This window comes from Teleopsis dalmanni, chromosome X, assembly GCF_002237135.1.
Source record: "Teleopsis dalmanni isolate 2A chromosome X, ASM223713v2, whole genome shotgun sequence".
Lineage (NCBI taxonomy): Eukaryota > Metazoa > Arthropoda > Insecta > Diptera > Diopsidae > Teleopsis > Teleopsis dalmanni.
In genome coordinates this window covers 38,620,502-38,647,646 of record NC_051848.1, presented here as the reverse complement: position 1 = coordinate 38,647,646, position 27,145 = coordinate 38,620,502, and the positions used below count along the sequence as shown (strand labels likewise).

The window sequence follows — 27,145 nt, the reverse complement described above, 5'->3', positions numbered from 1 at the left end:
TGCTGCTGCTGCTGCGCTAGTTGCGTTATTTTCTGTACCATGAAAGGATAATCTTTTATTTTATGTTTTCTTAGTGTGTCTCATTGTCTGTCCGTTGGTGGTGTTAGCGTATGTGTTTTTTAGCATGGGTTAGTGTATGAGTGTGTGTGTGTGTGTGTGTGTGTCAGTATAAAGTATGTTAAGGATATTTTGGTAGATAAATAGATGGATTGTCCCTTCAAATGTTAGTTGACATATGCCGGAATGCTTTATCTTCCTGGTATAGCATGTAAATGTGCTGCCGAATTTACTTTTGCAATTCGAATTAGATTAATGCATGCCTCCCCTCGCACTATCACACTTTATGCGATATGCGATATCAAATGAAATGTTTAACAATTTTTCATGATACTCTACTTTTTTAGTCCTCACAAATATCGAATATATTTTCAACAACTATTTAATTTAAGTTTTTTTTTTGTTTTTTGTTTTTTGCCTTTTCCAATGGCAAAATATATAGCAATATATAAAATCATTAATAATTTTATTTTCCTTAAATTCCTTAAAAAAATAAAACAAAAAGAAAGAAAGAGTTAAAAAAAGAAGAAAAGAGATGAAAAAAACAAAAGTAGAAAAAATATATGTAAAATAAAGAAAATTTTTAAATATATGAAATAAGGTAAATAAGATAAAAGCAAGATAGAAAAGACAGAGCAAGAGGTAGAGAGCGAGAGTAAGAGCGATAAAGATAAAGCGAAAGAAAAAGAACAAGAAAAAGAGAGAAGATGATGATGAGACAGTGGTAACAAAGCAGTGACAATGGAACAATGATAAAACGACAGTTATAACAAGACAGTGATAGTGAAACAGTGATAACAACACAGTGATAACGAGACCGTTATAACGAGACAATGATAGTAAAACAGTGATAACAACACAGTGATAACGAGATAGTCATAACGAGACAGTGATAGTGAAACAGTGATAACAACACAGTGATAACAACACAGTGATAACGAGACAGTGATAACAACACAGTGATAACAACACAGTGATAACAACACAGTGATAACAACACAGTGATGACGAGACAGTGATAGTGAAACAGTGATAACAACACAGTGATAACGGGACAGTCATAACAAGACAGTGGTAAATAGTGAAATAGTGATAACATAACAGTTATAACGGGACAATGATAAAAAGACACTGAAAACAACACAATGATAAAGAGACACTGATAACACAGTGATAACGGGACAGTCATAACAGGACAGTTATAACGGAACAATGATAACGAAACAGTGGTAAAGAAACAGTGATAACATGACAGTGGTGACGATACAGTTATAACGAGACAATGATAACGAGAGTGAGAGAGCGAGCGAGCGAGAAAAAGAGTACGAGCGACAGAAGAGAACGAGAGATAGAAAAGAGCGAGCGCGAGAAGAGTATGAGCGCGAGAAAAGAGCGAGCGACGTGTGATAGACAGAGAGACCAAAAGAGAAAAAAAATTCAAGAGAAATAAATTTCTTTATTCAGTTTAATATTAGAACTTTGAAATAGTTATTCACATTTGGGCCGTATGTCCTGCTGGGTGAATGAGACAATAGTAATAGTATTCACACTGAGGTATTAGTGGTCAAATGTATAATGTGCGGTTTCACACTATATATAATTTCCATTTCGTGTAAATTTATTTCTAAAAATTTAAATACTAAAAATCAAGAAACAAATTGCTCGATGTCAATTCAGATGAATATGGAAAAAGATCTTACTAATGCATGTGAATGTAACAATAGATGATCTCACCTTAAATATATAATTTTCTTTATTGTCAACAACATTTTTTTGAAAACGTCAAGATCTCACGGTGTTAAATCGGGTAAATATAAAAAATGATCTTACTAGCACATGTGATTAACTATAAACAACGTGACTATAAACACTTATTTTTCTTTTTTTGACAAAAATATCTTTCCGAAGAGAAAGAAAAATCTTTGTGCCAATACGAGGAATACAGAAACTGATCTTATTTGTGCACATAATCAACAATAACAATTTTTTCTCATTAAAATGTTGCATACTTTCGGACGCATTTAGCTTATATAAGATAATTTAATAATTAAAAATGAAACAATAATAAATAACTTTATTAAGAAAATAATTTAAAGAAGTTTTTCGAACAGTAATGAACTACAACAACAAAAATTCATTTTATATTATTTTTTAATTAATTGAATTTTTGCTTGACCATAGAGCTGTTTCGAGTATTGTCAAATACCCATTATCAGAGGTTCGAAAAACCTCTTTATGAAATATACTAGTTTCTATTAAATATAATAGTCACTTCCGTCAGAAAATTTTTAATTTTTAATGTACCATATTTCTATACAATCCTTATAATAATCGCTCTATTCTACGGCCGTCTTTTGAATTAAAATACTTTGTTAGAAAGGCGGGGTATGGTATGCACATATGTGAAACAGCAGATTTTGATGTAATTAAATTAGATCAAAATTTTATATATCAAACTGAAAATCACATTAATTCAATACAAAACAATTTTTATGACTAAATCATAAAATTCTTTGCTTAGTAACACAATTTCGTTGACAATACTACACAAGAACATAAATTAAGTTTGTAGATAGTTAGGACAATAGTACATACGAACACATATAGATAATAAATTCATATGACTTATGTACTTTTTCAGTCGGTCAACGAAGTAATTACTTTATCTTAAATTCAATCAAATAATATAAGAGATTAAATAGTAAAATTCTATTTGTGGTAGAAATCCACCAACTTTCCTATGCCAAAGACTTTCCTATGTCTCTTGGCTCATTTTAATGTTCCAAAAATATCTAACAAAGTCGTTTTCCATTACCGGATTTTCAATAACTAAATCATTGGATTATGTCATAAACATTAAAATGTTACTATATCAGAAATTAAACTATATCCAAACTATATCCAAAGTTGCACTTCAACTTTGGATATACCAGCTACCATTTTATGTTGGTTTATATGTGCAAAATAAAAAGAAAAATAAAAACAAAAAATAAAAAAAAATGGAAATAAAACATAAAATTTATAAGTTTTATTGCGTTCGCTTGTAAAACTTGCATAAAAATAAAATTGGTAATAAAAATTAATAAAAATATCTATGAGGAAAATGGAAATGAAAAAATTGAAAAAAATTATCTACAAAATAGAAAACTTATTTATGCTTGGTCGCACACCCACGCCCACACCCATACCCAGTCCCAGACTTAGACTCAGATCGACTCACACACATACGGCACCGCGTCCCCCCTTTCCGTTAATGTGAGGCACTAAAAATCTTTAGTGCCTTCTTGTATTAAGTCACTACTTACAAGTTATAATAAACAATTTTATAGTTTTTATTATCGGAATGCATGTTTAGCATCTTCGGATGTGGAACTGTCACTCACTGGTTGCTCGGTTCCATAGTTGCTGGCTGCTGGCTGCTGACTGCCACAGTGTATAGGCGGTGTGGGCAGGAGATAATAAAACTTCATAGTTGAGGACATCTCTTGTGCAAATATTATAACTAAATATGATTTTTATGTCTTATAAAACAATATAAACAATGTTAAATTTGCAGCTATAAAACAAAGTTTCAAATGAAATAAATATTATTCTTTGCAAAATTAAAAACAAAAGTATCTACTAAAGTAAGTTCTTATAAATTTCATTCAATTTATCAATTAAAGATACACATAAGATACGAGTATGTTATTTTGTATATTTTTATTTAAAGAAATTTTTTCCTATTTTCTTATAATTTTTTATATATATTAAGTCCTAGTAAATGTACCTAGCTTATGACGTTTTAGGTTGCCAAATCTGAACTCAATCTAGATTTACTCTCAAACTGTCAAATTTTATTGTCCAATTTTCAGGATAATCTAACATTTGTAGTAGTTTTAATAGATATTCATATTTTACATAAATACATATATCGTATCAAATCACACTTTATCTGTTAAATCATATAAACCAAATTTACATTACATGGTAGTCTAGCTACTCCGGCAAAATATCTGAGGCTTTATATATTAATCTCAAGTGTTATAGATTTTGTCCCAAAATTACCAATCAAAACGGAAGAGGCAATAAAACTCTGTAAAGTAGGTTTTATACTACTTAGAGACCTACTTTAAACCCAGAAGGGGGCACAATAGACCCGTCGCAATGCCACATCCCCTAACAATAATAATAATAAGTATAAAAATTAGTTATAGTACTTTGTTAGTACTTTTAATTAAAAAATAAAAATTTACTAAATATACATATGTAATAAATTTATATTAAAAAATTAAATATAAAAACCTATAATCGGATGAATAGATCCGTTCAAATAAATCTCCCCGCTATTAGAGTAAAAATGTATCTACTGTCAATATATCGTCTAATCAAATTTTTCTCTTCTCTAATATAGTTAATAATTCTCCTGTCTTTCGCGAAATAAAATCAATTTTTATTAGCCTCAATATAAATGCATTATTAAAGTTAGTGGCAGTTCAATACCTAGTGGCAATATATAATACTCTCAATACATCCATCAAACTCTATATTGGAGATAGCAAAAAATTACATACTCCTTTCAACAATGAAATTAATTCTTATTAGTTAGACTAAATATAAACGCATTCTTGCAATTGATGACAGTTCAAATATAGCATACAGTTCCAAAGCTATATATAAGCCTACTATGGAATTCGGTGATAGTTGAATATCTAATGGCAATATAGCATCTATCCATTTTCTTTTATATATTGAAGTAGGCAAAAAATTCTGCTCATTTGTTAATATATAATGAAATAAATTGTTATTAGACTATACATAAACGCATTGTGTAAAATAAAAAAACAGTTCTATTAGGCCATCCTGTACAAATTTACTACAGAACATACAGTCCAACGCCAACAAATTTGAATGCCAGTCGATGACTAAACCTAAATCTGTATGTTTTGCCAACCTGATTGAAAATATTTATACTATATGTAATTTATGGTAACTACTAGAACACATTTAGTGCGTTACAAAAATGTTGATTAATTTAATATACCTCTCTCACACGGTACGTCAAGGCTATAAGAATACGTAGAACATTTTATGATGTATTCGGACACACCTTCGCTATTTCTGCATAAAATGTCTGGAAATAAGCCATTGATACGTAAGAAAAAAATTAAAAATATACGCAACCCTTTCGCAAATTAGTATACTTTATATCGTGGAATATATCATTATTGTACTATAGACATAACTACATACAACAAAGACTTTGTTGTATTTTAACAATATATCATTGCTCACCATAATGGCCACATTAAAGCGTATTATTGCCATATTTTCACTTTATATCGATAATGAAATACTAAAGAATCAAATTAAATGAAATGGCATGGAAAAGGATTTCTAAATATTACCCACAAGTTCTAGAAATATTATATACATCATATGTATATATGTATATTTCTGTTTGTTGTATTGTGGGTGTATTAGATAGGGAGACGTATGTGATTTGTGGTATTTCTCAATATACGAGTATTTATTTTTTTTCATGCAAATCAAACCAATTTTCTATAAAAACAGAATAGAAAAAACCAATAGACATCGCAATAATAGACACCCAATAAAATCGCAGCAAAGGTGAGCGTTTTAATTCTGAAAACTATACACATTTATATATATCTGTAAATATTTTTCTTCTTTCTACAAGATACTTTCCATTTGTTGTTATTAGTAGTTATCTTGTTTAGCGGTTAGTCTATTTGTCCATTTGTATTTCATAGATCAATGAATGAAGTTGTTAACAGTATTAGAGCATGCAATCATGCTCAACTTTGTTTTGGAAAATATTAGTTTTTATATATAAATATATTTTACTGCATTTAGTAGATATTTTATTTACTATAAACAACAGTGCTTTTAAGTTAATTTATTTTATATATCATAAATAACATTATAAACTGTGATAATTGACATATACCCAACACTTCTATCGGCGTTAACATCATAGCTAATAATCATAATAACGACTCAAGATGTCTGTAATCAAATTTTGTAACACGAAACTACTGTTTCGTTACTTATTTCGTTACTTACTTACTTATAGTACTTAATTACTTACTTAGTTAGCCATCACACGCTTGAACCAGCCTTGTTCGAGTTTAGAAGCCTCCTTCAATCAGCCCGATCGGTGGCTTGCTATCTTCAGCTGATAGTACCAAATGTCTTCAAATCGTTTATTACTTGGTACTTCCACTGAAGTACCATAGCATGCGGACATCCACTATCATGGTGTCTACCAGCGGGTACCGGAACAAGAACCTTTCTAGCCTAAGCATTTTCTTTCATTTGTACAACACGACCAAGAGAATTTTCATATGCTTAACTGTGTCAATATTCCAACTAATTCAATACTCGCTCCCAACGTGTAAGAGACTATAAATCGTCTGAAGAATACCTTCCTTTTTTAATAGATTCTCATAACTATTAATTATTATTCTAACTTTTGTACCATATTGCAGTATAGACTTGGTGAGAGACTTGTGAAGTGTGAGACATTTGAGTAGATGTGAGTTAGGTTGAAATGTCACGGTCCTAGTCTTAATCTTATTATGATGCTTATGCGCTGCTGAGAACGTATCAAGATTAGTGTTGGATTAGATTTATTTTTGTGTTGGTTAATCGTTTTAGAGTAGTTAAAGTGATGGGTCCAAGCTACTTTCCTTATATCCTTTTTTGTGTAGCTATTAATACAAAATGTGGAAGATTTTTCCGTGGCTTTGGCAAATTTGTCCGCAAATTCGTTACGTTTAATGTCTATATGGGCTGAGGTGTACAATGGCTTTACATTTTTGTTACTTAGTAGTATTTCTTTTAGTCGAAGTATTTGAGATTCATCTGCCGTGTGTTTGTTTATGGCATTTAAAGTTGAGGGGCTGTCGGCACAGTGATCACTTTTTTCGTAACAAATTTTTGTTTAATCGCTTAATCTGAGATATCTGCTGGACTATCCAAAGTAAATATACATATTTTCTGTTTTTAGGCAAATTTTTTGTGTTCCCTAACTATGGACGTTAGGAACTGTGGAAGTGTTTTATAATTTATAAAAACAAAATGTTCATTTATTCATATTGGTATGTTGTTATATTTACCTAATAAAGAAAAAAAATTTCTCTAGGAATATTTTGTTTAAAATTTTCATTTAATAGAATTTAATCCACAAATTGGAATGACTTGTAAAAATTTGATAGTTCCACATGAAGAATTTTGTACTAATGAAAAAATAAATTATTTAGAAACTGTCAAAAAATATCCATAAAACATTCTATTATATATTATATATAATTTATTACACATAAAAATTTTATTTTGTCTTAGTTACTTAAAAATACAAAAATACAATGCACAGAAGCACATCCTTCCACGGGTCTACGGGTATACGGGTCTATGGGTGGGCATAGAATTCTATATTGTACACATATATTGCATATAAAGCCAAATGAATATAAATTTATATTTAAATAAGTTTAATTGCGTTTCGAAGCTTAAAATAGACCACAAACAGAGCAGTTTGCCATTTTACTTGAACTTTATATTTTTAATATACTTTGTGTATCTGAAACTTCAATTTGGTTGTTTTTTTTAGAAAATTAATTTAATTTTTACACTTCAAATGGCACAGTTGTTAGCAAAAATACAGATGTAGTGCACAGTTGTGTGGTGTGTTTTCTGAAGAAATTCGAGCTATTTACATTTACATAAACACCTGAACGCATTTATGCATGCATAAATATTGCAAATTCAGTAGCTGTAAGTCCCTTGGCCCATAACGATATGCAAGCTTCGACCAATCCTTGCCAGCCTCAAACCGAATTAGCTCCCTTTAGACGTTGCTTTGGTTTGTTGCTGGGTGGTCTTCTGCCATGGGTTGGTTAGATTATAAATTTTTTGTTATGTGTTTTGTGTTTTGTTTTTATTTCTTATTATGTAAAGCAACTGCAAATCGATCACATTAATTTTCTAAAATAAAATTCTCTATTGTTAAATATGCAAAAGCACTAAAAACATGTCTATTTTACATAAAACTTAAAATATTAAGATTTTGTACACACGTTGGTCTTTTGTGTTTAGTGTGCTCCGCACTATGCCCGGACATGGTTTAGACTTCCATGCGAACTAGTTCTAACATAGTTCTTTATGAGTGCCACAATGGGACAGTTATGCTTCACCTTTGATATATTTTTATTGCCATAAGGTAGGTGCTTGGATGGCTTGACTAGCTTGTCTGACTTGACTGGCTTGGCATGTGTTAGTTGCATATTTAAAATTGAGTTTGCATTTTATATTTGATTAATTATGCATAACCACATATTACGCACACACCAACGCACTCAATCTTGCAATCGTCATACGCTTAGAACCATCCAACCATTCACATCTATGAGTACACACCGATCAAGGTATGCAAATAGTTACATTTTGTCAACAAATTTAGTGATATGGAAGAATTTGTGCATCTTCAGTAGTTTTGCTGTATTTATAAAATCCTTGTGCATCGCACAACCCATACTTCCATAGAGTCTTTGATAGTTGTTCAGTTTCACAATATAAATATAAAACTCTATTACTACCAACACACCCTCCCTCAAATCCTTCAAACCAATGTCGAATGCTATTAATCAGCAGATTGCATATTTTATATATGCACTCAAAAATTTAAATAATTACAAAACTCTGTCTCTGTTGGCTGGTCAAAAAGATTTTACTATGTCAAAGACATAGTAGAGTAGCGCCCTACTCTACCACACCATCGTTTAGCCTCTAACCTCTCCAACACCATCATGTGTCATCTTATGATAGTTGAGGTAGTTGAGGTATGGCAATACATGGCAATTCTTTTGCACTTACACTTCAGTTAGTAACTAAATTGTGTCCTTTTTGTACTTACCCATGAGTTGACACGCACAAAAGAATTAAAATGTGTAAATTAAATTTAATATTTAGAATTTTTATGCATAAATGCACTGCTACTGCTGCAAATGCTGCAGCATTTCCACATTGATTATACTCTCATGGGATATGTACAATGGAAATGAACATCAAACAAATATGAAATTATTCAATTCGAATCATAAAAATACTACAAAGTAATTTTAAGAATTACAAAGGACTTTTTCGTTCTAACCAACTAAAAACACAACAACCTTAACTCAGTTCAGTCAGCAACTTGGTACCATTCAATACCATGACTTTATGAAATGAAGAGGGACTATACTCATTTAACCAATAATCCCTTAAATCTTTATAGTCATTATTCTCCAAAATTCGAATTGAAGACACATCACAATTCTTAAAGTTAGTTTGGATTATACCGGCAATCCAAGAAGATACCCTTAAGCTTACTGTATGCCACCTTTGGTGCAGCTTAAAATACTATTTAGTGGAATTGATATTGTAATTGTTCAAGAACCTCAAAGAAAGGGTTACCTAAAGTATAGTAGTGAGTCTCCGCCGTGCGTGAGCTGAACAAATACAAAGCAAATGAGAGCCACTTTCATCGTGGAGATACAATTTTCTAGCATAGTCACCTAATCTACAATAACCTGTAACTAAATCTACCACAAGATTGACATCTCTACGGGTCATCTCAATGGGAGTATTGGATTTCAGATGCCTACATATCGTTGAGTAGCACAGAATACGCACACATTATTAAGGTTATCCGAGTGATATCCTAAAGCACCTTTTCTGGCTAGCTCTTCTGCTTTACAATTGCTAAAACTATCACTATGACCGGGAACCGAGACTGCTGTGTAGCAGTCAAAAACCGTCATAGAAGTAAATAAGACTTGAGCTTTGATACACAAGCTTGCAACTGAAATTCTACCCAACATATAACCTATACTTTACATCACATATATTCCAGTACTAGTGGTGGTTGGCTTTAACAAAATAAGTACAGGGTTCAAATGCGATTCTATAATGTTGAGAAATTTCAATGCTTTAGCTCTTAATATCGTGATTTTTTTATAACCCTGTCGAATCTCTTATAAGTAGGGATCCTACGATAGTCAGATATTTTTACATAAATAAAAATTCGGATTTTACTATTATTATGTAAAAAACGAAAATTACACTTTTTATATAGAAAAAGCTACACTATTCATTATTTTGATTTCACTAAATTTTGTGATTAACACTAGATCCCTATGGTAATCGCTTAAAACTTGTATACTTAAACTTCAATATATATCAATTATTCAGACTTTCATAAATGTTTTTCAAAAATACTCTATTATCTCAGTTTTTTAAGAATTGTTTTTATTCCTTTCTATACCTTTTTTTTATAAAAGAAAGTTGTGTCAATCATGGACCACTTTTCTACTATTGAATCAATATTGATTATTTATGATGGAAAGTATTTTCACGTTGATATTCTGATATTCTGTACTACGGTTCCAAAGGATTTTTGTTTTTTTTTTGGATAAGGAATCACTCGTCCACTATTTATGTTTGTGAATTTATTATGGGGTTCTTCAAGAAAAATTTTATCAGTAAAGATAGTATACGTATATATTAAATTAATAATAATTAAAGGGTTTTTCGGAAAGTAGTGTTATTTTAATTAGAAATTGAATTTTTAAGTGACCTTACAGCTGTTTCGAATATTGCCAAATACCCACTATCAGTGGTCTTGGAAATAATTCTTGTATTTAATTATTCACAAATGATTCTTTGAGACTGCAAGTACCAGGAATCGAACTCATGACCAGATTGTCAAATACCCACTATCAATGGTCTTGGAAATAATTCTTGTATTTAATTATTCGCAAATGATTTTTTGAGACTGCAAGTACCAGGAATCGAACTCATGACCAGATTGTCAAATACCCACTATCAATGGTCTTGGAAACACTGAAACTCAGTGTTAATTAATAATAATTGAAAAATATAAATTCGACTTAATATTACTAAAATTTATAATATTTCTTTTTTATTTTTTTAATTAAAATATATTGATATTTCAACTATAATCTTCCTCTATATACCTTAACACAACGGGCCAATAGATCTAAGTAGTTCTTCTAGAGATCGCCGGTATAGCCTAACCTAAGCTAAACTTAAATCGCTGTCAGCTACTTCGCCGACTTTATGCTGCTTTTAATTTTAATGTATTAGGTCTTTTGCTATGTTAGTTGTTTTTTCAAGTTAATGAAACTTAATTTAACCAGGCTTTAGGGGGTCCGTTATTTAAAACGCTAATTGTCAATAAATAAGTTTTGGTTTAATGTCTAAAATATTTTAAAAAAAATTATATTCTTACTGCTATTATATCTTGAATACTTAGAGTATTGAATACTATAATTTTCAATACTAATTTATAAGAGAGATATAAGCGCAAATTTCTAACATTCCAATAATAATCTAATCACAATGTGTATCTTTTATTGTCAATGCTATATCAACCCATAATAGATAAATTATATTTAATGAAATTATAATACAAATGTAACTAAGAAATGAAAATAAATCATTTATATTCTAACATTAACACACCTTACGAGAACGGCTGCTACGCCTCCAAACAAAATATCCTTCGAAGGATAGCAGATAATGTATGCAATGCAAATCACATTTTTAAATAACTTAATGTAAAAAAACTTCGTCGGCAAAACACGGCATGGCTCTTCTCTAATATATCTAACCCTTACTTCGGCGTAGTCCCCTCCCAAGCTGTCTTTCATGCGCATATATTTGCACGTATTTTTCGTATATTAAATTGTGTGTTTCCATATGATATTTATTATTTTTATTATTATTGTTACTATTATTATTACTTTTATCGAAAATATCGAAAATGTTAGAAACGTTGGTGGAAATGTTGGAAACGTTGGAAATGTTCAAAATTATGAAATGCACGCGATATTTCGAAAAGGCAATTTCGACAATAGCAACAATAACAACAATAACAACTAAAATAATATTAATAGTAATATTATAAATGATAGAACAACAACAACGACAACAGCAACAAACAATGTACAAATACAACAACTATTTACATTGCAACACTCCCAGATTAGTTCGTTAATAAAATGACGCTATTTCTTACGCCATTTATTTAATTTTTTTTATTTTTTTTATTTTTTTTATTTTTTTTTTTTTCGTCCTTTAATACTGCAACTTTTACTACCAAGCAAATGTCCTTCAGTTGGTTCGTGTGTCCTAAGTATATGAGGGCTCTACTCTTTTGTGTCTATGACGTGTCTTCAATATTCCATAACACAAAGCAAACCTTTTACTAATTTTAATAACAATTTTTTTTTTCACTTTTTTTTTTCGTCCTAGAAATGTCTTTATAAATTCGAATTCAACTAATAGTCTATGATTGCACACCTTGAAACACATTTATAAAAAAAATTTATACAACATTCGAAACAATCATTTTATACTTATAAGTATCTTTTTCTTATATTAATGACTTGAATTACATATTCTATCTGCAACCCTACCCATTAGTCACCTCTTTATTGATATACAACGACTCCTTGCAATGTGGTAGGTTTAGATATTATAATCCTTTTTATTCTTATAAGTATCTATTGCACATGTGAATGGTTTGAATTACATATTTTATCGACAACTCCACCCTTTAGCCACTAGCCACTTCGTCATTGATGAATGAGTGCTTGTAATAGGTGTATTGATGTTATAATCCCTTTCTATTTATTCGGGAAGTCATAATGCGAATTGCCAATTCACTGGTTCTCCTTTTGATTTTATTATCTATTATTATCTATAATACATACCTCGCAAAAACTATAGTATAGAAGAGTAGAGACTAAATCCATCCCGCCGAATTTAGATAATTTAATAGGTCTTTCATCTTCACCGATGAACAGTCTGATAAACTATCAAAAAATAATCTTCCTAAGAACCTATATTTTCTAGACGCCAACGCCGGACATTCACAAAGAAAATGTATTATGATTTCTTTTTCCTGCGGGTTTTGCACAACTTCTGCAGTGAGAATTATGAGTGGGTTCCTATACACCAATGACCAGTAAAAACTGCAGCAAGTCTTGCAGTGTTCAAGCCTTTTTTTTTGATGAGTTCTGAGGATCAACTATAGTAGTAATCACCTTAATATTTATATATTATTATTTCACTTAACTAATTGCTGTATTAGTTAAAGCATGGCAATCATTAAAATATATATTAAATTTCTATAGATCTCATGTTTCTCGGTACAAAGGGATAAGAATCTGCCTGTATAGTTCCTTTTGAGAGCGCAGCATGGCACTTGCTCGATGAGTGGCTTCAGGACATACACCCGACCGTTCTGAAAACCAATCACATTATTATATATTATTATTATATAATTTAATAGTTTCAAATTCATTTTTATATGATCTATATTTGTCTTGTGGTTATACAAAGTAACAAAATATAATATAAAAAAAAATTAAATAAAAAAAATAAAATAAAAATAAAATAAAAAAAATGAACTTAAAAAAAAAAAATAAAAAAAATATATATAATTCATAATATATATTAAATATAATAAAGTGAATATAGTAAAATGATTTCGAGTAATTAATAATTTATAAATACTTCAAAAGAATAAAAATAATAAAATTTTTATTCTCATATAGCGAATTTCATGTTTAAGAAATTAAAACAATTAATAAAATTAACTTTAATATAATAGTAAATAGACAAAAAAAGTATACTTTTAAATATTTCAAAATATTAAAAAATTTTTATTGTTTATATATATAATTTAGTAATATAACATTTTTTAATAATATAATTTTTTTCTTAATAAGTAAACTTATTAAATGATTTATTCATACATTTATTTATTCGTTTATTGGTTTATTTATTTTATGGTTTATTTATTCATTTACTTAATAATTTATTTACTCATTTATTTGTTATTTATTTGTTTAAATGTTTAGTTATTTATAAATGATTTTATTTTTTAATTATTTGTATATTTATTTATTTAAAAAACTATGTATATAACTATATTTTATATATGTATATTTATTTATCTTTTCATTTATTTATTTATATAATTAATTTTTTTGTATTTTTTTATTTCTTTACTTTTATATTATTTATTTGTTTATTTTTAATTATTTCTTTTTATATTTTTTATCTCTTTATTTTTATTTATATATCTATTTATTTAGTTATTTTAATTTAAATGTTTATTCATTTTTTTTTTTTTATTTATGTATGTTTTTATTTATTTTTTTATTTATATATTTATTTATTTATATATATGTGTATTTATTTATTTGTTCATATATCTGTTTATTTACACATATTTTGTTTTTTTTATTTATTTATTTTAATTGTTTAATTTATTTACTTATTTATTTTGTTTATTTATTTTTATAATTAATTTTTTTTCAGATTGTATTGAATTTATTTATTTTTTTCTTATATCCATTTATTTACTTATTTATATTTATAATTTTTTTTTTATATTTTTTATCTCTTTATTTTTATTTGTATACTTACTTATTTACTTGTTTATTTAAATGTTTATTTATTTTATTATTTGCTTATTTTATTATTTATTTATTTTTTTATTTTTTTATTTATTTTAATATTAATTTAATTTATTATTTATTTATTTGGTTATTTATTTGTTTACTTATGTATTTATTTAATTATTTATGTATGTATTAATTAATTTATTTATTTGTTTATATATTTATTTATTTACTTATTTTTTTGTTAATTTATTTATTTAATTGTTTATATGTCTACTTATTTACTTAGTTACTTGTTTATTTATTTACTTGTTTATTTATTTACTTGTTTATATATTTATTTAGTATATATCTATTTATTTACTTATTTACTATTTGTTTGTTTATATATTTATTTATTATTTACTTATTTATTTGTTTACTTTTTTATTTTACTTATTCATTATAGATATTTAAATTGTCAAAGACCGTTAACACTCATAAAAGTTTTTAAAAAATATACTATTATTATTAATATATATATACTATTACTTTAATATTATAATACCGTCTAATCGCAGTGCACTCACAAGTATTATGATAATATTTTAACACAATATAATAAAGTATTATATTAACTTTCTTACCCATATAATAAAAAAGTTAGTTCAATAAATTATTTTGTTTTCTAAATGGATCCCCGAATACCTTTACTGTTTTGAACGCTAGAAAAATACCTAAACTATATTTATAATTGTAGATTTTACTTATATATGTAATTATTATATATAATAATAAATTGTATATTATTTTTGTAAATTTTTTTTGTTTTTTGATATAATTTTTATAATAATTTGCCTGCATCCTCTATATTGTAAACGTGATTGTATGCTTTTTAGTATTGCAAAATAAATATCATATATGCTATATCGCTCATTGACCATGATCTGCAAATCATGTTGTATAAAAAACAATGAATTGGCTGTGTAATTCTAATTGATTTTTTTATTACAATTATATTTTAAAACAACAAAATTATTATTATTATAATTTCAAACATAAGTTAAGAGATTGGCTGAAATTTAATGATAAGTCAAGAGCAATTTTAACTGTTAGAACTGAATGTTACCTTCCCTCCAAAATGCACTGAAAATAATTAAACAAAAACACAATGTGTATATAAATTGGTTGTTAAGTGAAGAATTTGAAGAGGAAATTGGCTAAAAATTTGTTAAAATCAATAAAAAATTAATTATAAAGAAAAACAAGGAAATTGTTAAAATTTTGAATCTGAAAATCGGATATGGAATATAAGTATCTGCTAAGGATATACATTTTACAAAATTCATTGTAAGTATTCAGTTCTGCTGTTGTTGCTGTTGCTGCTGCATATGAAAAAAAAAATTTAAAGATTATTTATATAGTATATATATTAAAAATTTTCAAAAATCAACTTTTGAGTATGAAGATCAAGGTCAAAATTTAATTTGTTGCATAACTGCTCGTCATGCATATATATACATATATATACATATATATATATATATAGTACAATTAAACAGAAAATCATTTTTATATAATAATTATATATATACAAAGCTGTATGCATATTTATTTTTGATATATCAACTAGTCATATACATATATACAAAATTATATATATATTCTTGTGTACATTTGTACAAATAAGGTACATAACACTTATGTATTTGCAGTTAATAGCATTGATTTGCATATATATTCATAACTCAACACTTTTATATATATATATAATGTATATATATAAATATATATATATGTATATTCTTATATTGCATAACACGCCTTACATGCTAAAATGATATATAAATTTCTACATGATTGCAACATATATGAAATTCTCAATTAACTATACAAACACACATACATTTCAGAATTTCAGAATTTCAGAAAAAAAAATAAAAAAAAAATAATAAAAAAAATTGTGTACAATAAAACCGATTTTTTCCAATTCAATTAAAATTTGCTTTCACCCAAACTTTTTTTACACACTCAACCTGTTCGTCTGTAGCCGCTGATGTTCAACAAAAACTGGGCACCTTCCTACAAAGTACTACCAATAATACCGTCACGCCTACTAAAATCAAAGAGGAAATCATAGATGAAAAAGAAAATATAGAAGAAATCGAAGAAACGATTTCGGGAGCTGCTGCGCGTACGCAACCTTTACTCCAAGGAAATGATGCATCCATGCAGCTTAGCAAACTGGATAAATACAATGCGGCACCTCATATGGACTTGCCAACTCGTCAAGCGCTAAGTCGTCTACGACGTCATAATAATAATTTAACAAAAATCCATTCAGCAAATTCCTCACCTACACCCTCAGCGCGTTCATGGAACGACAGCGATGGTGGTGGTGGCGGCGGCGGCGGTGGTGGTGGTGGCTGTGTTGGTGTTGGTAATGCAATCGCATATGATGACGATGAGGAAAATTTTGCTGATGATCGCTCTTCTACAGCATCGTCAGCAATATCGTTAACAGTAAAGACGTCACGTCAAAATAGCGAATCAACACTTTACCAAACATTGTTGTTAAAACAAGAGCAACAACAGAAACAACAACAACAACAGCATCATCAGCAACATCATGAACAACATTTACACAGACAACGACAACAACAGCAACACCAGCATGAGCACACGCATCAACAACAACAGCAGCAACAGCAGCAGCAGCAGCAACAACAACAACAACAGCAGCAGCAGCAGCAACATCAACATCATGAACAACAACAACAACAGTATTTGGATGAGCTGCAACAATCAGCAGCTGTCAGTCATCAGCAACAATTAACCGCAAATTTATTTATGGCTCGCACTATTGCACTAAGTCGAACGCATGACTTTCCCGAACTATTTCAAAATACATCGGCGGCTGCTGTGGCGGCTGCAGCTGCTGCAGCCGCAACAGCTAGTGCCGCTGGTGCAGCAAATGCAGCTGCAAATGCAAGCAGCAATTATATGCTACCTTGCCCACTGTGCGAGACACTGTTGGAGCAACGCGTCTTTCGTCAACATCTCGATCGGCATTATCCGCGCGATAGTCCCGTCTGTCCAGTTATAGAATGCGGTCGCCGTTTCGCACATCCCAATTCGGTGCGCAATCATATGCGTATTAAGCATACGTTGCAATGGGCCAAAATGAAAGCAATGCGTTCTTCAGGTGGCCCATTTGCCGGTGGTCCGGACTTCAAATGAAATTGTGAGGGAAATTAGTGTTGCATCCGTAATGCGTTCTCTATTCTAGACTAACTAATGGTACTCCCAGTTTAATGGTAGCTGCTTAGGTTATGCTTTTTAAATGAATTCCATAACAAATAAAAAAAAACTTAAGTTAAATTACACAAACAAAGAATATATATTAAACAGCGAAATTGTATACCAAAAATAGTTTAGAAAAACCGTACAGTATGATTATATAGTATGAAAAGTATAATTATTTTTTATTTTATTTTTTTTTTTTTTATTATTATTATAAGCGCGTAAGGTGAGTTTCTCTGATAGCACAACATAAAGGTGATACTCGTACTTCCCGAAACTAGTATGAGTTTGACAGCCAGCCTTCTTCAGAAATTTATGAAACTCCTTGAGCTTCATATATATTTTATATTTGGAGTCAGTGTGTTTCTTATTTCTCAATAAAAATATGAGATTTTTAACCAAAAATAACTCCCAAAAACAACTGCAAACAGTGTTACCAGAAACAATATTATTTATCCTCTTCTGTTTAAAATTAAATGCAATTAAGAATATTTTTTACCCTTCATCTTCTTCCTCCATCATTTATAAACAACTTTAAAGTAATCAATTTTTTTAATATATATGTTTTGTGTTAGACTTAAAATTTTTATCAATCCTCTTTCACTCCACAATGTCTTTGTAGTTCTCTAAGCTTTTCAACTTACTCTTAGTTTTCAAATCCTTTTCTTTCTTCAAATTCATCTCTACTTTTTTTTATTTTTAAAAATCTTTATTATTATTTTTTTCCACTTTTTTCCACTCTTTCTTTTTTTTCTTAAACCATATTCTTCATTATCCTTTGTTGTCTCACATCCATTTTCTTACTATATTTCTTATTTCAGTATACAATAATTTCACCGGACGTCTGCTTTATCTCTCTACGAATTCCATCTCATTGTTTTCTTCTTTCGTCTCTCCATTTGTCCATTTTCTATTTTTTTTATTTATTTATTTTTCATTTTTTTTATACATATTGTACATTTATTGTACATATTTTTACTTTGAATCGAATCGACAACTTGTATTGATTTACATTGCCAATGTATATTATAATATATTGTGACTTCGTTTAATACGTGAATATATATATATATATATATAATATATATATATAATTAATAAAGTAAATAATAAAAACTTCGGCCAAGATGAAACTTAAATCTGAACCTTTGGTTTATATCGCATTATGTCTGGTGCATACTGAAAGCGTTGCTAGATAGTGCTCAATATGATCTGTTGTATATAACCGCTAAAGCGACAAAATGGTGGGACCGAGCGCTACTTTGCTGTTATTATGAACCGGGCATAATCGTTGACTGAATCGATCAGCATTTAAATTTCGTTGCCGAAACCTTGCAATACGTCAAATTGTATTTCAGTGAAAATTTCTGCAACTAAGTCCACTGTGTTATGACAACATCTTCAAGATCTGGCTCATATACCTGTTTAGTTTTCAGCTTGTTTTGTTTCTTTTTAAATACATATTTTTTTCTAAATCCATTTTTATTTCTTCCGTTCTTTTAATTTACCTCTGAATTTTTTTTTTTTTTGTTCTATATCTGTATAACATATATTGCTCTTAAGATCTAGCTCCTTGTTTCCTCTACGATTTTTTTTAAATCAACTACCTGCTTACCCCTCACTATCCAAAGAAAAATCTATCAGTATTTAAATCTTTATTATATAAACAAGTCTTTTTTTTTCTTTTTATAAAAATTAATAGTGTTAATCCAAAAATTATATAGCTGATTGCTTTCTAACAATTAACTGACAACTAATCACATTAAAAAAATCTTCTATAAAAAGAAATTCGTTCACTAATTATCAATTATCAATTTTTATAAATTATTCCATTAATTATTTTACTTTTGGTCTATTCTTTAATTTATATTGATTAAATTATATTCGTCTTAAAAAATAAAGACAATACGTTGTTCGAATATAGTCGAGTAAACTCTGTGTCGAAGATTTGCATTAAATACTTCACAGGTTCGAATAGAGTACTTTATGTTTCAATTTATTTTCGTTTTATTTTGTACAAATACGTGTACGAATATTTTCAAATGACCTCGACCTAAATTCACAAGTATATTCGAACTTTAAAATGCTCGAAACTTCGAACAACTCGAATAATATTTGAAGCTTTAATTATTTTGGCATTTACACTGGTGAACTAGATTTTGTCAAAATTTTTCTGGTCGAAAATAGATACGTTATATTTTCGAATTTTATCTGCGAACAAAAATTTATATGTAATATGGAAAAGTGCAAGTGTATGCAAAAATCTTGCCAAATTCTAGTCAAGTTCGACGATAGGTAAATAATCTCTTCAAAATATAAATTTGCTAATTAGAAATTTATTATATATTATGTTGAAGCTAGTTGAGTCAGTGCACTTGAGTACTTTTACTCTCTATTAACTGCAAAGATTCTTCAAAACGTCTCTCTACGCTTTGACTGGGTTATTGTTTATCATTTTATCAGACTAAGCAATAATTGACCTCAGATCTGCATACCTCTCCGAAAAACTATTCTGAGATTCGATAACGCGGTGTTAATAAGTTTGTCAGTTTTCATAAATAATTTCAGGTCTCTCTCCTTTATTTTATATTTATAGAATTTATTATATATATTTTAATTTTTTTTTAAAAAAAGTTTCGTCTTAACATTCCAACTGTATTTATTTTAGTATTTAGATATATATATGAATATATGTTAATATAGTAGGTATTTTTTTAATCAATTACTTTAAAAAATTTATACAGAATTTTTATCTCTTGAGAATATTTCTTTTTATTATTTTTCAAGACCACACTGCTCCCAAATTTCTTGCCATGGCTTTATTTTACTTTCGAACTACTTTGAAAAAAGTACCTTCACGATTACTTGTACGATTTTATGCGCTATGAGAAAACTCGTTTCGGTAAAAAAAATAGTAAAGTAAATTATTTTACATATATGATATGATATATATATATATATACATATATATTACTACTACATCTACTATAAAACAAATGTAACACAATTATTACGTTCCTATATATTTATTTTTATTATAATTATATTATTATAGTATACTATATATATAAATTTTATAATTTAACTAAACATTAAAATATATATAAAAATATAGAACTAAAAACAAATACGAAGCAAAAATTCAAAAGCAAGAGCTAAATATCCTATAGAACTTAAGACTCTGAGATTAATAGCAGAAAGTATACAAAATGGCCTAAATTCCTTGAAACCAAATAGCACATATTCCAAAAATGGACAAATAAAAAATGATTTGTAATACAAAAAAAAAAAAAAAAAAAAACGAATTGATAAAGCAAATGTTGCAGTATTAAAAATTAAAATAAAATAGTTATAAGTAATGAAAAACAAAAAAAAAAAATAATTAAAAGATATATATATATATATATATATTGTAGATAAGAACAATATTGAAAGATATGTTGAGGAAGAGTAAGTTTAGAGATTTGCTAAAAATGATGTTAGCATTTTGTAGCGAAAGCGTATTGAAAACAGTTGAGTAGTATATAGCCGAAAAATATATATATATAGAGATCTAAGATCAGAACCATGGGTGGGTGACATTTAATTTTGAGCAATTAATTATGATTATATTTTCTAAAGCCTAAATTTTTAAATATATAACCATTTAAATGTAGGGTATATGTATAGGTCTGTATTTATAGGGGATAGGTATAGGAAATATATATATAAATAAATATAAAATGACATAAGAACTATATACTTCAATTTAATCTCACTATATAATTTCTCATATAAAAGGGTCTATAATTTCAGACTTTTATATTTAGTTAATTGTGTTAATTAAATATTAATTAATTATTAAATAAATATTTGAAAAAAAAATGTTTACATACTTATTATTTTTTATTTTTTTTGATACACTTTATTTTTATTTATGGAATTTTAATTCTAGCCTATTAATTCTACTAAAGTCTATTTTAATACTTAAATTTTTATTTTTATAAATTTCCACAAAAATTTTGTTTCCTTTTTATATAATTATTTATTTATTTTTTATTATATATTTATTTTTTTTTTTTATTTTATAATTATTTATTCTTTTTTTATTATATATTTATTTATTTATTTTTTGTATTATATATTTATTCATTTATTTATTTTTCTTTTGTTGTATATTTATTCTTTTTTGTTTTTATATTACTTTTTAATATTGAAAATATTATGTAGAAGTTTTCTATATAAAATATTTTTACTATTTTTCTAAACAATTTAAAATTTCTAACTCCCCTACATTTTTGAATAGTGGTTCACCTAGAGAGTAGAGCATATACAGATCAAATAATATATATTTTCGTTTGCTTTTTTGACTATTTAAGATAATAGGAATGAATATAATGAGGAATTACTAGTTTAGCTGTCTGCTAACCAATTGAGTAAGCGATAATGTTGGCTTACGAATATATCCAGCCTACAACATTATACTCTTTACAAGTTATAAGACACTTCCATCTATATTCTTCTATTCAAAAATATCACTATTAAACTACTATTGATCTACGTTGAGTGGTGCTTTCTTATGTTTTTTTTTTTTGGGTATATTTTGGTATAATACAAATTCAGGACGCTTAATAATTCCTATACTAAAATTGGTATTAATTTTTTCTTATTGTATTACAGTGGCATAACCGGTACTGTGGATTATATGGGGATTATATTAGAAAATATATTTCTGTCGAAGTTGGTTTACAGTTCACTAAATTACTTATAATAAAATTTAGTAACAGTTTATATAGAAAAAGTAGTATTCTTATTGAATACTACTTTCTCCGTTTATAAGTACGCTCGTTACTTTGAAATTAGTATTACCACTTCTATCATTTCTTTTTCTATAGATGATATGTTGGATGCAGTGTTTCTAAATTCACATTTAACAAAATTCATAGTAAATATTAGTACAAAAATATTAAAACAAAAATATATTAAAATTACGAAGCTTTTATTATCTATATAATATTGTCAAAGAGGGTATTTATCGTCTTTCTCCCTTTCCCCACTGAGTACACCATTGTTGCATTATGTTTTAATTTTAATTTATTATTTTATAATATTTCAAATACAATTTGTTTATTTGTTATTCAAGAAAATTTTTCTTAATATTTTTTTTTCATTTACTATTTACCATTTTAATATTTCATTTACATGACATGTGGAACCTTATGCCATATTTCCACTGCTTACTTAGTAACTTTCAAAGAACTTTTTGTTACATAAAATTTCTTTTTCATGCAATAAGTAACTTATGTCAATGAAAACGACAAAATTTTAAACATACTTAAGTAACTTGCTAAGTAACTAGTGGAAACATAATATAACTCTCACAAACTGTTTTTAACCGAAATATGTAAGCAGTTTTCTTGAATGAGATATATGTTTCTATTTAATTTTATTTTATTTAGGAAAAACCCAATCCCTATTTAGAGTTTACTAGTATAGCCTAGTATATTAACATCCATATCGCACACAAAAAAAATCCATATAAATGTCAAAAATTTTTTATTCGAAATGAATGTTAGTACTAGGCTTAAATTAAATAAAGCTTAAACTAATAGCAACTTTTATATATTTATCAATTTTATTCGTTTATAAATGTTTAAAATAAATGATGATATTACCACTGCTATAGAATAATAGGTTCGGTGACACCGCATAATAAGGTTATGTTATTCTGTAAAGTGAGAGAAACAAAACACATTCACTAAAGCGTTACTTGTTACCGAGCTTGTTATTCGAGATCGTGAAAATCTTCATTATTCTTATATTACATTTTTTCATATTTAATTTTTTAATATTTAATTTTTTCATATATAGAACTATAAGATATTAAGAAGATAGTATTGAACTTATTTTTCGTTAGCTCTGCCTATGGTTCTGTACAGATTCAAACTAATAGAACAATATAAACAACCAATAATAGAAACATATATATTATATATATATATATATAAATATATGTATATATATAAATATATATGTATATATACAATAAAAAGTAAGCTAAATTAATTTTAAAAAAAAATAATTGAAACAAAATAGAATGTGCCTGCGTAAAATATATTTTTAGCCAAAAAAAAAAAAATAAAAAAACAAAAAAATAAATAAAATTATATTAAAATAATAAAAACTAAATATTAATAAAGAAAATTTGAAATTAAAAAAATAATTACTAAATAAATTACAAGAAAAATATAATTACTGGTAACCAAGTAAAAAATTGTTAGTGAAAATATAAATTTAAAAGCTCAAATTTCCTATTAAAAATTATTTTAGAAACAACAAAAAAATTTAATATTTTTTAAACTTACGTTTCATTAAAATTTTTATATATTTATTTAAAAATTTAACTAAAAATTAAGTATGCAAAAGCAAAAAACTTATTCAAAATGATAAAATTAAAGTGAGTAAAAAATGTTCCTATTAAATTAATCAAAAATAAAAATATAAAAATTAAAACACTTTAAATTATGTCGAAAAAAATGTATGATTAAAAAAACACCAGTATGGAATCTAAATTTATTAAATTTTTTTTTTTAATTTATAATATTATATATGTTATATTATATTTTCGAAATGTTCAGTAAAACATTATTGAATGCTCGTACAAACATATTAGTATCTCTATGTTTTTTTTATTTTAAATATTAATTTAAAATTAATTAAAAATTAATTTTATGTAAAAGAAATATACTATCTGAATTTAATTATTTATTTAAATTATAAATTGTTTATTAACTTATATTTCAAAAAAATAAAAAAAAAAGAAAGAATACCGTTTTGATACCCAACAAAGTATCCTATAAAGTATAGTAACGCATAAAAATTGTATTCCTGTAGCAAAAGAGGGCAAATATATATATTTTCAGAAGTAAAAAAAATTATAACAAAAACTAATGAAAGAAAAATAAAATGCAAAAATAAATATAAATTTTCTTTTGTATACAATTACTTTTAACTATATCTATATAGCTTGTCAAATAATAACATAATATAATAATATATCATTTTCTTTCTTCTTACTTAATCTTCTGTAGTATCTCGTCGTTCTTTGGAAATGCGTGTACGTGCAACCGATCCCCGTCCTTGTCCAAAATGTGGTAAAATCTATCGTTCAGCGCATACATTACGTACTCATTTGGAAGATAAGCACACCATTTGCCCCGGATATCGTTGTGTACTCTGTGGTACTGTAGCAAAATCACGTAACTCGCTGCATTCACATATGTCACGTCAGCATCGTGGCATATCCACAAAAGATCTACCAGTTTTACCAATGCCAAGCGCTTTCGATCCAGATCTAGCCTCACGTCTACTAGCCAAAGCTGGTGTCAAAATATCTCCAGCAGAATTGCGTGCTCGTGCTTCACCAACTAGCGGTGGCAATGGAGGCGGACAACCAAAACTGGATTTGACTAATGCTAGCGGTGGTACAAATGATGATTGCGAAGATTCTGATGATGATCCAGAGGATTTGACCACAGGCAGCGGTGCTTATGGTTTGGGTTCAATTGGTGGCAGCAATAATGGCGGTAATGACTTAAGTCGCTATCATGAAAGTTTATTAAGCAATTTCGGACATGCCAATACCACAATTTCTCGCATACGTAATGAGGCTGCAGCTGCTGCATTGAGTCAACAGAAAGACCTCTCAAGTGGGCAAATTCCTACTAGTACAGCAGCCAGTCAATCCTTGTTAGATACGTATTTGCAATTTATCACGGAAAATACATTTGGTAAGAATAAATAATAACTACATGAAACTAAAATAGGAACCTTTATGAAAATAAAATAATATATATTATTTTAAACACGAAAATCACCCTCTCCTTGTGTAAGCTACTGATCAGGGATAACTATGCCATATAAATGTCCAAATCAAATCAAAATTTTTGTTCAAAAAGAAAAAAAAAATAACTTCAGCATTTTATCGTCAATATCTGCACAACATCTATTCTTAATTTTTTATAGATATATCTATTTATAATGCTAATATACCATCAAACATATCGCAAATTTCTTAGTGCTTTTTGCTGATAAAATAAAGAATAACCCAATTTGTAGTCCTAATTTGGCAGCACTGTTTAAGTGATATAAACCAAATAGAACTGTCATCTATGGTATTATATTTTTAGTTTACCATTTTATAATATGGATCACTTAAAAACCGTTGAATGTATCCAAATTATGAGAACTTACAACTTATTCCGTCGTCCGTTAGATATACCTCTATGAGCTGTTAGACCTCATAGACTATAACGTTAAATCGTCAATTCTGATCGCTTGAGTAACAAGATTGATAACTTCTTCTAGCATTAAATGGACGATATTAAATGGAAGATATAAGTAGCTCCAACAAGACATTGCCACAAGTCACACAACACGGACATTTTAATTTACGTTTTGCTGATATAAATTACATATCAACCACCACTTAACATTTATTATTTATATGTTATAATAAATAAAGGCACAGTAACATATAAATGATATTATAGATTTAACCCCACTCCCTTAACCCATGTCGCCTTTCGTCACAACTAAAGTGATTCTTATTTCCGAATATCGCAAAACCTATTCTTATACCATATATGAAGTATTACTTTCTTTAGCTAATACTTTTTTAATAAGATTTTTTTTGTATAAGTTAATTTTATATTAAAAAAAACCCTTTTTTTTACCGTATTAGCTTACTGAACAATTATTTTTACAGGCATGGGTATGTCTCAAGAACACGCAGCTGCAGCAGCATTACATGCAAAAATCGCACAATTAAATGCTATGGGACATGGTTTGGATAAGCTACCACCAGGTCTATTGCCACCACAATTTGATTTATCTAAAATTGCTGCACCAACCGCTAGTTTTGGTGGTAGCAGTAGCAATAATACCGGCCTCACCATAGAACCAATTATGCGACGAGACCAGACAAATGACAATGGTCCTACGCCTTTGAGTAACTCTGTGAGTGCAATAGCTGGAAATAACAATATAGTAAGTAGCAATAATACAAGCAATAGTAATACTAGCGCCGATATACGACGTGACTCATCCGAGCCAATGGACTTGGGTCTCGACAACAATCAGTCGGGCAGTAATAATGATGGTGCCAATTCTGAAGCCGAGGATAATTACTCCGAAGATGAAGGCGTTCACAATACATAAACTAACGCTGAAACAACAATTATAAATTATTAAAGCATTTTAATATATATATATAGAGATATATATAAATACATAAATATTTGAATTCAGTGTGTGTGAGTAACAATTTAAGTCAGTGTATAGAAGTTAAT

At 27.8% G+C, this 27,145-nt stretch overlaps 1 protein-coding gene across 2 annotated transcripts in view; it reads left to right on the top strand.

The window, feature by feature from the left end:
- The window catches only part of LOC119688953 (protein abrupt), a 74,230-nt gene extending 47,085 nt beyond the window's left edge, over positions 1-27,145 (top strand). For both annotated transcript variants that reach the window (XM_038103646.1, XM_038103645.1), the window contains exons 5-6: positions 24,887-25,585; positions 26,563-27,145. In XM_038103646.1, the coding sequence (XP_037959574.1) occupies positions 24,887-25,585; positions 26,563-27,014 (1,151 nt within the window). In that variant the 3' untranslated portion in view covers positions 27,015-27,145. The remainder of the gene's footprint in view (positions 1-24,886; positions 25,586-26,562) is intronic.